At 39.4% G+C, this 16,705-nt stretch overlaps 1 protein-coding gene across 34 annotated transcripts in view; it reads right to left on the bottom strand.

Annotated features, from left to right (window-relative positions):
* Positions 1-8,721, bottom strand: part of LOC127658606 (cingulin-like protein 1) — a 46,203-nt gene extending 37,482 nt beyond the window's left edge. For all 34 annotated transcript variants that reach the window (XR_007972413.1, XR_007972424.1, XR_007972419.1 and 31 more), the window contains exons 1-3: positions 8,584-8,721; positions 3,001-4,653; positions 2,714-2,808 (exon numbers count right to left, since the gene is read on the bottom strand). Coding sequence is in view for 1 of the 34 variants with exons in the window: in XM_052147983.1 (XP_052003943.1) it covers positions 2,714-2,808; positions 3,001-4,602 (1,697 nt within the window). In the remaining 33 variants the exon portion in view is untranslated. The remainder of the gene's footprint in view (positions 1-2,713; positions 2,809-3,000; positions 4,654-8,583) is intronic.
* Between the last annotated feature and the right edge of the window lie 7,984 nt (positions 8,722-16,705).

Raw genomic sequence — 16,705 nt, 5'->3', positions numbered from 1 at the left:
CGAGAAGCAGCATATAAGATGTTTAGACTTGCTTTTAGAGAATAGATCTTGAATATAAGTATATTTTGACTTTACTGCACTTGCAGAACTGACAAAATACACTTATATACAAAATACACTTATATTTATGATACATTCTCTTAAATTTGAAAAAGAAAACAAGAAAAAAAAAAACACTTGATAACAATAGCAATTTTTGCAGTGACATTTTTTTCATTTTAATTAAGTGAATGTTATTTAGAGGAATTTTTAAAAGATGATTTTGTCCTCTTTATTGTTAGCATGCACATTTAATACAACCTTTTAAGTCAGGGCACAAGCTGAATAATCGAGCTAATGATTAATCACTGCACTTAGCGCCAAATAGTCGAATAATCGTTATAATAATCGTTAGATTAATCGATTATCAAAATAATCGTTAGCTGCAGCCCTACTGCATATTGCCAATTTCTTCCCGATAAGATACACACTACGTGACATAAATGATCATCGATACATTGCAAGCCATTGCATTATTATCTGAAGCTCTGGCAAACACATATCAAAGACAAGCATCGTCGTGCTAAAGAGTGAATCAGGCATTTCATCTCTCTCCCTCAGACTGGAACATATCAAACAACAAATAGAAAAGGATGACCGCACAGAGAAATGCCAGTTTCAGAGTTTGTGCTCATTTAGATAATCGGTTTTCTTATTATTTGAACTTAAATAAAGGATGCATTAAAGATAAAATGTCAGGGTGTTTCCTTTTTAGAAGCTCTGAGATGCAAGTTTTGCTCCTGCGGAATGCCAGCTATGCTTTATTTCATGACAACACTGCTTCTGTATTTACTTTTGTATTTTTATACAAGTCCCCCATACATTGTGATCTACATAACTTTAAGCTGTTTGGTAAGTTTGGATTGCATCTGGACTGTGAGCTGCATTCACTCTCTGCCTGCCTCTTTCAGGCACTCTTGCGTGTCATCATTAGAGTTTCATATGATATCATGTTATGTTAAAGGAGATCAAACAACTATTCGACAACAATGTATTCATTTTCAACTCCGCCAAGGAACATGTTGCAAACATTGTGCATTTTGTGCTTAAGTGTACCATTATAAATATCACCAGCCATTTAGGAGGAACATTTAAAGTTGGAATGTGTTGAGAAAGAACTTGTTTTCTCCAAAGAAGGGTGAGAGAAAAGTTCAGGGTGGGAGGTGAGTGGATGAGTGTATTGTTGACCAAAAGAAGTGTAGGGGTGTTAAAATACTTGTACTGTTATTTATTATGAGTCAGATTCTGTGGAAAACTAAATTCCAAGCTAATGTATTGGGTGAAAACCGTTGTGTTTGAATATTTTACATTTAAAACATTTCGCAGAACAAAAGGTGAATGCTTTTGAGTGGAAAACAAACCTACAGCATTAATTAAATAAAAATTGCTTTTGACATTGTAAGGCATTAATGTGCACTAATATATGTCAAATAAAACAAAAAGACTATTGAGCGCACCTGAATATAAGCCGCACCCACTGAATTTTTTTTATAATTTTGAACATAAATAAGCCGCACCTGTCTATAAGCCACAGATGCCTACCGGTACATTGAAACAAATGAACATTACACAGGCTTTAACGAAACACGGCTTGTAACAAAAATAAATAGGCTTTAATGAAACACGGTGTGGCAGCGGGGGCGTGGTCAAGCGCCCGTCCGGGAGAGAAAAGCTGTAAGGGCGCTTACACCTGAGCTAAATTATTCCCTGCTGAAAACTGTCACACTGGTGCCAGTGTGACAGTTTTCCCAAGAAGGACACGTGAAGCAGGGCACTTGACGTTCCAGGTAAGGCTTTTAATGGCCACAGCAATGTTTACAATCAATTTTATAAAGTTTCTCAATTCTTGGTCTTCTAGACTGATGTGTGTCTCTCTCTCGAGGCTCTGTGGCTGCTGCCTTTTTATGCCGCTCTCCCCATGCTTACTGAAATTAGACACAGGTGTTAGACATAATTTAGCTCAGGTGTAAGCGCCCTTACCACTTTTCTCTCCCGGACAGGCGCTTGACCACGCCCCCGCTGCCACACACGGCTTATAACAAAAAATAAAAAATTAGCAGTAAACGGTAGCCTAGCAAGAAAGTCATTGGTCACTATCTTCCTCTTCCTCCTCCTCCTCCTCCTCCTCACTGAAACCACTGAAGTCATCTCCTTCGGTGTCGGAGTTGAATAGCCTCAGCTTTAGTTGTCTTTTTGCACTGAGTCAATTCCTCACGCTGCTGTTTCCAACGTCTTATCATCGACTCATTAAGACCAAGCTCCCATGCAGCAGCTAATAGAGCTGCTATCCTTTTCCAACAGCCAAATCAATCGCCTTCAACTTGAAAGCTGCATCATATGCATTTCTCCGTGTCTTTGCCATGATGAGGGTGACAAAATGACTACCGTAATCAGAATGATGGGAAGTTTGAGAGCGCTCGATTTAATCTAAACAGTAAACAAAAAAGTTGTTTGACCTTAACCCGTTCGGCAATTTCATTGGTCTAATGAAAGCTTCACGGCGCCAAAAAACTGAGCACGTCACAGAATGTTTTTTTTTTTTACAGCGGGAAAAGCGGGAAAAATCCATATATTAGCCGCATCATTGTTTAAGCCGCGAGGTTTCAAGCGTGGGAAAAAAGTTGCGGCTTATAGTCCGGAAATTACGGTAACATCATTTGGGAAGTGTACTCACCCATCTTTGAGGTAACTGAATAAGATCTGCTTTGCAGTCTCTTCATTTGTTTGTTGTGAAAGCTCTTGTTGACCTTTCAAAAGATCAGGCGTCACCTGATTACAAAAAAAAAAGAAGTAATTTTTAGAGATCTTACAAAACAGTGATTTCATGTATGTATGCATACAAAAAGAATGACTTGTCTGTGCTGTGCCTTTTTCAGGGGTGCAGCAATCCATTTATGTTTGGACTTGATTAACTCTAAGACAAATACAAAAGATCAAAAACAAAAGACCATTCTTTCTTACCTGAGCATCCATTTCAGTGTTTGATGTTTTACCGGTGACACTAGGATGAGAAATGGATCCTGTTGCAAGTCTCAACATGGACTTCATTCTTTGTGATGGTTTGGCTTCTTCATTTTTGTTCTCTACAGGCAAAATAGAGGGAAGACTCTGAGGATTCTTGTACCCCAAATTAACAGCTGCATAGTTGGAGACGGTCCCTTGAGGAGAGCCAGGAGCACTGTTGACTTGTGCTGCATTTTTTAGGCTCCCCCTGTGTCCGACAGTGGATGGTGGAGAGATGGGAGAGTCCTTCACTAGAGAACCCTTCTGTAGGAGAAGTGAAGGCCGAAGGAGATGCTCTGAGGACCTTCCTCGATTTCGGCTAACTTCGTCTAAGTAGTTAGCATCACCCCCGAGACCAAACGGCAAGGCGCTATCCACACTACGGGAGCGCTTTCGGTCTTCTGGGTTAATTCGATTCCTCCGTCCTGTCCGACCCCTGCGTTGAGTTTTCTCTTTGTGGTCAAACTTCTTGATGAGCTCATCCACGCCTGGGATGGAATCAGTGTCAATGTCACGCCCTGTACCAGGCAGAAAAGGGATGTAGCGCCGGTTCTCATGGCGGTTGATGGTTTCTGCATAAAGCTGGTCCAACTGGTCTTCCTTGGTTGGTGAGATGTAGCCCACAGAAGAGTTACAGGAGGGTGAAGACTGAAGCACTGGACCACTAGAGTCAGTACGCCTCAAGGGCAGGACGTCTGGTTCACGCCGACTTCGCTCCAGACTAGAGTTGGTGCTACTCGCTGAGCTAGGTGGCCTTGAGGCGACCTTGGTATGGTCATTAGGGTTGGTGGCAACTGTAGACGTCTGAGGAACTGGAAGGCGTTTTGAGGGCTGGGACTGAGCCTGGTAGGGCATTAGATTCTTGAATGGTGGCTGACTCTGGGGCTTGACCTGAGGTTTTGCTTGACTCTGGAGCTTGACCTGAGGCTGGCCCACAACTTGGTCTTTAGACAGACCCGTTTGAGGTTGGGCATTGAATGGGAGTGTCAGGGAATTAACCTGAGGTTGGGAGTGTCCCATGTCATCCAACAAAGGTGGTTCTGAGACTACTTGACTCATGAGTGGAGAGTTGACTCTTGGCAGGGACGCTGGGTAGGGATTTCTAGTTTCAGCTGTAGGCAGACCTCGAAAGTTTTCAAGAGTATTGCTCTCGGGGTCATATGGCTTTAGAATCTCTGGATGCTTCTGGAAGTTTAAAAGAGTGGACTGCTTCTTAGGATCTGAAGTCCCATTGTGAGGACCTCCATGTTGCTTCTGAGCCCTATAATCCACAAATGGACCTTCGGGAAGATTTGTCCTGGCCCCTTTGGGTTCATATTCCTTGTAGTTCTTAGTGAAAGGGCTTTCGGAGTCCATATACCCATTACTGTTTTGGGGGGCTGCATAGGGGTTTGGAAATTTATCCTGGTTATTGAGGACCACATAGGGGTGTCCATCTATGCCTTGAACTCTGATACTGAGGCCGTAAGTGCCATTGCTCTGGCCTCTTGTGCGGGAGGGCTGTGTATAGCCTTGCGGTAGACCAGAGTTTGGCATGCCACTAACTCTGTATGACTCCATAAGGAACACTTCGAAAACAACCAAATCCCTCTCTGTGGATAAGGCTCACCTCTGCAAACAAAACCATAATCTCATTATTACACAAGTAGAATGTGATTTTTACAGTATCTTGCAACTTATGTAAATCTTTGCATTTCTAACTGACCATTATGAGACTGTCTGACAACATTTTATAATGCCATAATGTTTGCTTCATTTCTCAGCCCTAAATGAAGTTTTTGGCTGGGTTTTTTAGATCCCAAAAGTCACCCAACATAAACAAAGGCTGTTTGGAAAATCATAAGACCTACAAAATCATTTAAACAGATCCATCACTTAGGCTTTGGAATTTATTCTGAGACAAATTTTTGTGGGAGGGTGGTAGTTATTACAATGAATTTATGATCACATTATAGTTTTCTGTGTTTCCATAAATTCATTCCACAGCCTAATCTGGACAACACACAAGCAAAAGTTGCATAAAACCACTATTCAAGGACACCTTATCATTTGATAAAGTTCAGCCAAAAACGTAACCTTTTTTTGCAACATCAACTAACGCTGGTTTCTAGAAAGGAAAACAAGCATATGCACCTTCTCCGAGGTTAAAGCATTGCAGAATGGAATAACTAGAAGATGAAAACCTGTTCAAAATGCTTGTCACAGAAACAGACAAGAACTTTCAGATTGCGAGACACGAGGGGAAACAAAGAATGTGATGCCAGTTCTGCTTGGTGCAATCATATTTTTTAATGGGGGTTGATGATGTAATCAGATATTGCGATTTTAAATAAAATATTGTGAAAATATTTTTTGCATATCGCCCAACCCTACACTTCATAGGGGCATGCCAAACATGCAGACAATTAAGTCACTGCGATTTCAGCTGCTTTATAATCTCAAGAACATTCTTAACACTGCTGACTAAAGCAAACAGAGACTGCATATGGGATTCATCTCAACAAAAACAAACATTGGCAAGTGGTAAATGATGCCACTGTATGGGGGCCGAGGTTAGAAAGATAAGAGGAAGAAGACGGCTTTGAGATTCAATTTTCTTGAAAGAGCTGAAGGATCATCAACAGCCTGTCAATAACTGATATCTTGTCAAGAGAATAACCTTGTATAAAATATGTCATCATTGACATGAAAATATTCTATGTAATTCGATTCTTTGAGTACAACAACAACTGAAGTACACTGCTCAATATGACTGCAAAAAATAAAAACAACCTGTTGCAACAATATTCATGCTATTCATTCATCAATGGCATCACCAGACTCAATTCATTCAAAAGAATTTCTGTCATGTATAGGCCCATGCATTGACCAAAAGTATTGTGTCTCTGGAATTGGAAAACAAAGCTGCAAAAATATCACCTCACTACAGGCATCACACAAGGCAAAAGGCTATTATCAGCTTCCTCTGGACCCCACTGAGTACATCCTTTTCACCTTTAAGAAAACAAAAGTGCTTGAGATGTATTGATATCTACATTGCAACAGCAAATGGTATGACCAAAGCATGCGGCATAATGACATACGAGCAACCTGTAAGATCACCGAGGGCTTGACAATGAAGACAAAAAAAGACAGATTTGGTTCATTATCATTTTTCAAGTAAGGAATCCATGCAATAAAGAATGAAGGTGTCAAGACTCGTGACTACAGGTTGAAAGCATAAAGACTGGAAGACAAAGCATCTACGGTAAAAACTTCAAAAATAACTGGGTCACTGACAAATAAGGTCATCAGAGATAACAAAAATGATCAAATCTAGTTTAAAAAAAGTTTAGGTAAAAATGTGTGTCCATGATTAAAGAAAAATTGTTTCAAGTGGTGTAATCTTTCATTAATTCATTTATTATTTTATAAAATTCCACTTATTACAACAAAACTTGTGTATATTTAGTTATACGTTGTCATATGAACAACCAGTCAGTAACTGCACTGCTTGATTTAATAGAGAATAAGCAGTAACAGTTCAGAGATAGATTACACTGTTTTGCAGCCAAATGTTGTACTTCAGGCTTGAGATTTCAATTGTTCTTATTTCATTTCGAGTTGGATATTCATAACTTGCACATCAGTATAAGATTACTTGTATACTGTAAATGCTGTACGTTTCGTGCTGTAGATTTAAAAAAAGAAACGGCTCATTAGAATGGTTCTTTCAGGATTTTACTATACCAGAAGCACCATATGTTTTGCGCTGCTGATTCAAAGGAACCGGCTCTTTTGAATAATTATTTTGGGAATCGAGCTGTACCGGAAGCGCATATGGTTTGTGCTGTAAAAAGAGCCGGCTCAAGACTAGTTTGATAGGAAATTAAATACACTTGTAGGACTGCTGCAGAGATGCGCTTCCGGCAACACTGTCAGAGTATTTGAGGACAGTGTTCCAGCCACATTGGTGGAAAATTGCACAGTAGAGAACTGTTAATGTAACCGAATGTCACGAAGATAATACGATTCTGGTATTTTTTTAAAGAATGGAACCAGTTCTTGTTCAGAACTGGTTCCATTCTTTAAAAAAAACCTTCGGGTCCAACCCTACCTTCGTGCCACTAAAACAGCACCAACCTGCATCTCAGAACAGCATTCTGAGATTATTTTCTTCTCAACACAATTGTACAGAATGGTTATCTGAGTTACTGTAGACTTTGTCAGTTTGAACCAGTCTGGCCATTCTCTGTTGACCTTCCTCATCAACAAGGCATTTCCCTCCACAGAACTGCCCCTCACTGGATGTTTTTTGTTTTTGGAACCATTCGGTGTAATCTCTTGAGACTGTTGTGTGTGAAAATCGCAGGAGATCAGCAGTTACAGAAATACTCAAACCAGCCCGTCTGACACCAACAATCATACCACAGTCGAAATCACATTTCTCCCCATTCTGATGGTTGATGTGAACATTAACTGAAGCTCCTGACCTGTATCTACTGATTTTATGCACTGCTGCCACAAGATTGCCTGATTAGATAGTCGCATGGATGATGGTTGGTGAATGCTATACTGAGATGCAGGTTGGTGCTGTTTTGGCGCATGAGGGGGACCTACACAATATTAGGCAGGCGGTTTTAATGTTGTGGCTGATCTGTGTAATAATATATTTTATTACACCAATATCAAAACTACTTTAAACTCAATCATTTAAATTTTCTTCATAGTAGAAGTGTATTCAAGTACCTTTTTTGTGTGCATTGAATTTATTGCATTTTTGAATAACGTAATAGATCCAGACAAAAAATTTATAAATATGAGGGTCACATCATTGCCCCATCTACTACATAAACACAAAATGAACATATCATGATGAAAGGAGAGAGAGGAAAGTCCTCCTCATCAGGCCACCACACTGGGGAGAAGGGACTCAAACTTTCCAGCTCCATAAAGGAAGATGAGAAAGAACAATAAGGGCGAGATAAAAAGCTGCAAGCCCCCTTATCCTCAAGGAACAGAGCTCTGGCGCAGAAAAAAAAAGGATATGACATAATAGACTCTTTCAGCTCCTGTATCACATGTACTATACACAGAGGGACTCAGGGGCGTTTAAGTAGCTCCTTTCCTCTCATTGTGTCAACTGGAAGTCTGTAGCTCTGACAGGGAGTTTGTTTTGCACTTCACCGTAGAATAATGCACGTGTACACATTCAGACATTAAATGCACACAGGCGATGTTGGGGTTGCAATTCTAAACCATCCAGTTGATTTGGCCAAAAGTTGGTTTCATTGCTGTTTGACACAATAAATTAATTCTAGGCAGTATCCCAAAAAATGTATTGCAGGTGAATCTATTGCGTAGTTTTTAAACAATCTTCAAATAATATTTAATCACTAAAAGTGTTGCTTTATATGTTCCCAATACAGCCTGCATAAACTGTAGTTTCTTACAGTCCATGTACTAACTCGCCCCACTGCTCTTTGAATGCCAAAGTTTCACAAACTTTAACGCCTTGACTATCACAGACATAAAACATTATGCGAAAGTTGTACTGCTTACCACCGTCCGTCGTTTCCCACAAGACGCGTTTCTTTGTTGAACAAGCTCTCTAAACAGCTGTGACACAAAGCGAAAGCTCCATTCTCCTTTCAGTTGTTGGAAGTTACTTGTTGCAGGTCTTGTTTTCGGGATAGTTTTACTTTAAGCACTCACGGGCTATTGAAGAGTGTAAAGCCCGCCCACATCACTCCACCCACCCGCCTCAGCGTCCTCCATCACTCGCGCCGCTCCAGCCTGATTCACGATCAGCTGATTTCTTCTGCATGACAACCAATCGGGGCGCATTTCAGATTTAGGCTGATCTCAAGGCACAATCGGGCAGAAACTGGGAGTAGGCCCTCCGAGCCCTTGTGTTTTCAGTATCGGTGAAATCAAGTGTTTTGGTGTGATAATGTGTTATTAAGGACAGAAAGCAAGTGTGTGTACGTTTATGTAGGTGTATGTGTGCTTCTTGAATATCGAGAGGAAGAGATAGAGACAATTTCGGGATTTGGGGTATAACCTATATATATTTTCAATATGTTGAAAATATCTAAGATTTAGCCACTAGTTTATTTTCGGATGCGATTTTAAAAATGATGTAAGATAAAATATAAAAACAAAAAAACATATCTATATATTAATAAAACATCTTAATTATTGTTTAAAAGCATTATGAATACTCAAGGCAGTGCTGTTGTCTTTCCCTTATTGTTATTTTATAAAGTTGTCCAACACGAACTGTTGCATTGCAAAATGAAAACTCTTCCAGACGGACAGCGTCATCTAGTGATGGGACTTGACAGCAGAAGGCATCACATTTCCATAATGCAAATTACAACTGAGAATTTGACACGCAGCACATTCATAGTGGTGAAATGAAAAATAGACATGTAATAATCTCATGTCTTCAAGCTCCTGGAAAGCATATTGGGTCATTATTAAAATAGGGTGTCAAACATGTCCCTTGATTTTCAGTCATGAAAACGATTTCAAATAGCCAAGAAATCCCATTTAAAAGGCATATTTCTATAACCTAACCTTTTATTAAATAACATGAAATTATTTGACTCTATATTGTTTTACCATTCTTTTTTGAAAGTATAATTACATTTGTCAGTTGCCTGAAAAAAGCATAATCCCTTACTACTGGTCCATCATGTGTGATGTTTAAAGGTTTAAACCTTGTGTGTTTAAACTCATTTTGATTTCTTATGTCAAGCATTAGTGCAAGGTCTACCAAGTGTTCCTGTGAAATAATTTTATTGGAAAAAAAAGAATATTTAAGTAATTATTGATTACTTATTATTGATGCTTAGGAAATCCATCTTTAAAGAGAATTTGTCAGTGATGTTATGGTCACTTGTTTTACACTTGCTTCATTCACAAAACTAAATTAAAGGAATATTCCGGGATCAATACAAGTTAAGCTCAATCGACAGCATTTGTGGTATAATGTTGATTTCCACAAAAATTATTTCTGACACATCCCTCCTTTGCTTAAAAAAAGCAAACATGGAGGTTCCAGTGAATGGGGCCAATTTTTGGAGAGTTTAAAGGCAGAAATGTGAAGCTTACAATTTTATAAGAGCACTTACATTCATTCTTCTGTTAAAACTTGTGTATTATTTGAGCTGTAAAGTTGTTTAAATAATCATTTATACAGTCATTTTAGGGTTTGTTGGCATTACATGGTAAAACTGAATGTAACTTTACACAGAAGTTTAATAAGTGATTTCATCTCACTAAAATCATGTTAACACACATATTGTTTATGTCTTCTAGCTATACTTTAAAACAGTGAGTATTTTTATGTTTACTGATTGGCCCCATTGACGTCCATTGTAAATGCCTCACTGTAAGCCAGATTTTTAAAAAAAATTTAAAAGAAAAGGCAGGGCAAGTAAAAAAAAATGTTTTGTGATTACAATAAACATTTTGTCACAAAAGCTGTAGATTGAGCTTAACTTGTATTGAACCTGGAATATTCCTTTAAATAGTAAAATAAAGAACAATTATCATTTATAAATGAAACACATATGGGAAGATGTTAAAAAATGTTTACCCTCAGCTTTTATAGGTGAAAACTGAACTAAACTGAATTTCAAAATGTCATAAAGTAAAAAAAATTCAGAGAATGACCGTTATGAGGGCCAGGCAGAACATAACATAAACAAATGTGCCCATTTTTGGAAAGGCGTTTCTTTTCTTGAAGAATGCGTAATATAAATATGAGGAGATAGATGGGTCACAGATGACTAGAAGAGTTATCCACAATAAAGGTTTCAGAAGCAATAATATCTTAACCATGTTTATTTACTAACTACCGGTATTTATTCACAGTTGTATAACGTTAATGCCCTCAAATTGGTTAATAAGAGAAAATATTACTGCCTGCAAATGTTGACGGAGTTGCCAGGTGCTCATCACTCCCTGAGCACAACCAATGACACAAAAATATGAGGGGGGGAAAGTCACTTTCTTTCCAGTTCAATTCTGAACAGTCTGAAATCCTGATACCTCTCCACACTTTGTTGTGGGTCCGCCATGATTTCATTTCTCTGTGTGTGGGTGCACTTCAACTCCACTGCTCCACTGGCCAGAGTCTCAGCTCTGTAACTGTATGGAGTTACAGGAAAGACAGAAAAGATCTGTTTGATAAACCCTGCAGCATGTTCAGTAGGGAGCGCTGTCTGTCCCTGTTTGGGTATCCAGGGACCCTGTTGTGAACGGAGAGCAATGGAGGCATTGCTGGGTGTTTGCATGATCAAAAAGCTTTCTGCTTTCTTTCAATTGATTTGAAATGAATGTAAAGGTTATGCATTAAGGTTTGGCTGTCAACCTTATAACTCTTAACAGAGGTGTTTAAGCAAAGACTTTTTATCCCAAATATTTCTTTAAATCTGTTTTTATAATAACTTGATGTTACAAAATGAAGCAAGTCAACAAGAGGCCACACAGTACAGTGAATTTACCACATTAAGGAGTGTTCTTAGGCATGACCCAAAGTGGTTTAAAATGTTTAATGTATTAAAAACAATAACAATCTGAATAAAGAATGGACCATGCTCATACATAAACATTCTTAAATTGTTAATTCAAGTCAATTTTGACAATTTACCTAAGAATAAATTATCAAAGATTTACACAGACAATTCATTCTGCTTTTGTTTCATGAGTAAGGGGCCATTGTGTGGTCAAAGGTGTTCGTGTATAGGTCTTTGACAAAGAAGATTGTGCAAGATGAGAAAAAACATAAAATCTTTAAAAATTACAAATTAAAAGACGCGTGACACAAGGTCAATTTCAATTCTTTCGAAGGGGACCTCAATCAACGGAAGTGGGCGAAATGGCGCTTTTGGGGTGGCCTCCGGATTCATCAGCTGACATTCACTGCATGCCGCACACTATCTGCGAACGTCCCCGCAAATGCCCGGCCAATAGAAAATAGAAAAAGGCCATCATACGTTTCAGTGTTTTTTCTTGCCCTAAGTGACACGCCATCGGATTATGATGAGCCGTCTAGAATAGCATTGTCTGAGTGTCCTGCATCACTCGTTACAACCGATCCTTAATCATCGAAAAATATGGGTATGAGAGTGCAATGTCCGGCTGGAGGCATTGACTATAAATCACTTTCACCAGGTCAAAGGCATGCCTAAGGGTTTCGTCTTGCATCTGTTCAAGAGGGAAATCCCCCACAGGGAATCCTCTAAGGGTTAGAGAAGCAGAGACTTCCCCCTCCCATTGGAGGAGTAGAGACTTCCCCCTCCCGTCCTCCTGATGCGGAGTTGACGTAGATGGCCCCGGCACCGCCTCCCCAGCCAGCGAATTGCAAACCACACACCGAAACACTTTGTTGCATGACCCATCCACACATATTCCCCTCAGTAAAGTTGTAAATGCCGGACAATTCGTACCCAAAATTAGTAGATGGGAGAGGCGAGGACTTACTGCAGCCTCGACACTATGATTTGTCCTCGAAATTAAATGTTGACTATTAGTAAAGGGTAACTTCCCTGTGCACACACACCTTACCTTCACCCACTGGCTTGTACCCAAAGCCTCGGATTGAACTAAGACTTGGTGAATGGTTAGGTTACAACCTGAATCCACCAAGACTTGGTATGTATCCCCCTTAATTCTCACAGGTATTCTGTATGTTCCTGCTTGATCGGGGGCGGCCTGTGGTGATTCAGGGATCCAGACCAACGTCTTCACCTCCATGGCAGGGCATCGGTCCTGGAAGTGCCCAGGTTCCCTGCTGCTCCAGCAGACTAGCCCAGACTTCATGGCCACACTCGCAGCAGCGGATTTACCAGCCTTTGGGGAAGAGTGGAGAGAGACTGGGGGAACCGGCTTTTGGGTCATAATTCCTCCGGATATGCCGCCATATGGTCCTCAGCCAGCTGGACTGCTTTATCCAGCGATGCCGGTCAGTGGCACTGGACCCACTCTGCTGTTCCTTTTGGTAGCCGGGCGATGAACTGTTTGCCATTGCGTTCTTCAGCCAGCAGCTACCTTCTGCAGGTGTCACAGTGGAGTTGGGTGAATGTGATCGAGCAACCATGTTCGCCAAGCCTCAGCGAATGGAAATGTTGGCGATGTTGTTCAGGACTCCGGCCACAGAATAGCATAGAAGGTTGGCGACTGGGAGTAGTTGGGCTGCCATTTGAGCTTCTCCCAACAGCAGTGGCAGCAGCCGGATCGCCTACTAGGACTCTGGCCATCCCAAAGCTTCCGCCACATGCTCAAACAACCCCATGAACGCCTCCGGGTCATCGCGAAGTGGGACATGGCGGGGCGGCGGCATGGGTTGCGTCGGTAGAATCCCCCTGGGGTATCAAACTTCGTAGCACCTGTCGATCGTCCACTTCAGCTTGTAGGAGGGCCTGAAAGTGCTGCTCCTGTTCCTGGTGCAGCTCAAGCAGAGACTGATGTTGAGTTTGGTGGATTCTGTTGAGGGTCTTGGTAAGTTTGGCAAGGACGAGGACTCCATGACGACGTGTCTTACTCCAAATCCAGGGTTTGGCACCACTGTGACATGTCACATGTACAGGTTTAAGGAGGAGGAAGCGGGAGCCGACTCACACTTCTTTACATCTCGGAATTCCTGGAGAATTCACCACAGCTTATCTATCTATTTAGGCTGTCTCAGTTACTTCTGTCTCTTTATGTAATCTCAGACTGACACAATGTTCAGAGGGGGGATCTGTGGAGGTCATGACATCTGTTGCAGGGCTCCCTGTTCTTCTGTTCTATTCTATTTGAAAAGTAATGTTTGGGAGTGTAAAATGTATATTTCCTATTGAGACACAAATGATGAAGATATAAATAACCATTTTAAGACAAATGTTTGTGTAACATCTTATGTGCCTAAGACTTTTGATCAGTACTGTAACTAATAAGAAAGTATTAGAAATAATATTGCAGTACTTCCCGTTTAGAATAATGGTGTTTAACAATATTGTGAGAGAAAATGTTTCAAAGTTCTGGTACAAAGAGCTTGACTGTGTGCATGAAATATCCAGCCAAAAGGAAAGGAAAGGAAAAGAGTCAGCAACAAGGTTATGATCCAATGCATGGCAGCTTTAACACCCTTGATTAGACTCCAGCAGCAGAATCCAAGATGATCCTGTCAATTGGCCCACTATGACACTCCCTCTCTGGCTGTTCCAGGCATGCAGATCCACAGGAAGTTAGTTCTCAAACATGGTGGTCCCACACATATAAAAAAAGTGCTAATTTTTCTAGCTGACTGCAAGTAAACACTCTAAGGGCACGGTTTTGATAATGGCAGGAAGGAATATGCACACTCAGTCACACACATAGGGAGGAAATGGGCAGATTCTTCCCACCCAGTCAGCAGAGCTGGAGCAGTCCCCAGATGAGGTGTCGTGTTGGAAAGCTGACAGGCTTTACTTCCAGAGTCTTACTGAATTGGCTTGGGTCTCTCGGCATTTAGCAACCGCTTCCCCAGTGCTGTTCCTGTCTCAGAACAGATCTGGGGCCCAGCCTGTCAGCACAGAACAAATCAAATGAGAAACTATCTCTCACCCACGCATGTAAAGAGACATAATTTAGGGCAGATGTGTAAGCCAGGGAGATGAGATCTGGGATTTAGTTTAGTCATTTAATTAGACAGCCAGGACTGATGTCATTGCATGAAAATGTACAACTGAGTAGAAAAATGAGAAATAAATAGAATGAACTGTTATTATAGTTTCATGAGGTATTGTGGAAGTTGCATAGTGCAGAAATGTTCTGGCTGTAAACCATTCAGCACTACTGAGACAAAACAGGTGCTCCCATTTTTCATAACTGACACAAAAATGGGGGTAAAACATTATTTAATTAGGAAGGAAATTCAATGAACACTAGGGATACGTGGGAATATGCCCACACCCTAAAATGAAAGAGCGTCAAGCAAACTTTTTATTTTCCCATGATCATTCACTAGAGACACAAAATATGTTTGTTTCTCAGTCAACTTAAAGACAGATGTTGAACTTTTAACAGAAATCTGAATTACTCCCTAAAGCAAATGTATTCTCCCTGCGCAGACAATGGGCATTTAGGCTATAAATCACTGAAGACAAATATATTATGCAAAAATTTAGTTTAAGTGTGAACTTGAAAATATTAAGTAAATTCAAATATTTACTCAATTCAAACGTAAATATTAAAGCTCTAGCTTATGAATATTATTTATGATTGTTTGTTATCTTTACAATGTGTCATCATGTATCAATCTTAATGGAGAAAACTTTGTGATATTTACTTGCTAATTTCAGTAAATTACAAAGGTAAATAGAATAAGTAAATTTGACTTAACTTTTCGAGCTTGCGTAGTTTTACTGCTTGCAAGTTGATTTATACCAATCTTATTGTTGATTTTGTTGTTACGTTTGGTAACTTCTTGTTTGGTGAAGTCTGAAATTAATTTTCTACCCAAAATTACCTGTGCATGATAAAAAAAAATCTGTTGATTGTTACCGTCATCGTGTTTTATGCACAGAGTGTTGAGGTCTCTGTGTCTTGTTTCTATCGCCATTAAAGCAGGGTGATGTTGTCTAATGGACTCCAAAGCATGCATTGAACTTCCTTTTGAAAGGCTTACCATATGTGTCATGTGGTACATGATTAAGTTGGTAAAAAAATCATTGAAATGCCAGTACACTTTTTAAAGCATGTCTTAATGCTGTGCCACTGTATACTGCTAGAGTAAAATGTACAAAAAGTGAGTAAAATCTACTTGAAACAGATTATTGCAAATATAACTATACTTGAGAAGTTCTAATTAAAGCCACCATGAATTGTGTAGCCTTTACTTGAAAACATGGTCTGTTTACTAGCAATTTCTGAGTGGAAATTGTTTGTTGTTTTTTAGGTAAACCTCACTCCACATTTTTTTCAGTGTATTTCCTTATGATTTAAATGTATATGCATTTTATTTAGAGAAAGTGTTTGGGGCACAGTAGCAGGACAGAATATGTGAATCAGATTTGAGTGAAATGAATTTATATATTTGTATCCAGATTTGTTGCATAAAATTAAACATTTTAATCCTCTTAAATGATGATAAAAAAAAAAACAATGACTGTAGGAGGGAAATAAACTTGCATACAATCGAGTTAAAAAAAGATGGCACATTTATTGCTACATAAATGTTATATACATAGTGTGTTTTCTGTTACAGAGACAGAAAAAAAAAAGAATCAACTTCTTACTGCTGGTTTTCTGATGTGCATTGACAATACCTTGAATTTTGACATGGGTACAAATCTTTCATCAACCAACAATGCAGACTGGAGACATAGATGGAACATTTGAGCTCATCCGTACTAGACTGCGAGCTACAATCCTACTTATGTTCTTAAGATGCTATCAATAATCTTTTTTATAATAATGGACAGGTTATGGTAAATAACCTTACATTTTTTTTACTATCTAATATAGTAAAATAAAGTAAGAAAATTTTTACTCAAAACTTTTGATTTCAAAAATCTAGAAAGAGTAATATTTAGAATTCAAGAAATGTTCTTACAATATTATTGTATAAAAGACTAACTATAGTGAAAAATAAGCCAAAGGTTTTTTTTTTGTTTGTTTGTTTGTTTGTTTTTAAACCCTTTTCATAGAA

Source organism: Xyrauchen texanus, chromosome 2 (genome assembly GCF_025860055.1).
Source record: "Xyrauchen texanus isolate HMW12.3.18 chromosome 2, RBS_HiC_50CHRs, whole genome shotgun sequence".
Classification (NCBI taxonomy): domain Eukaryota; kingdom Metazoa; phylum Chordata; class Actinopteri; order Cypriniformes; family Catostomidae; genus Xyrauchen; species Xyrauchen texanus.
The sequence above is the reverse complement of the archived record's forward strand: the minus strand, read 5'-3'. Positions and strand labels throughout refer to the sequence as shown.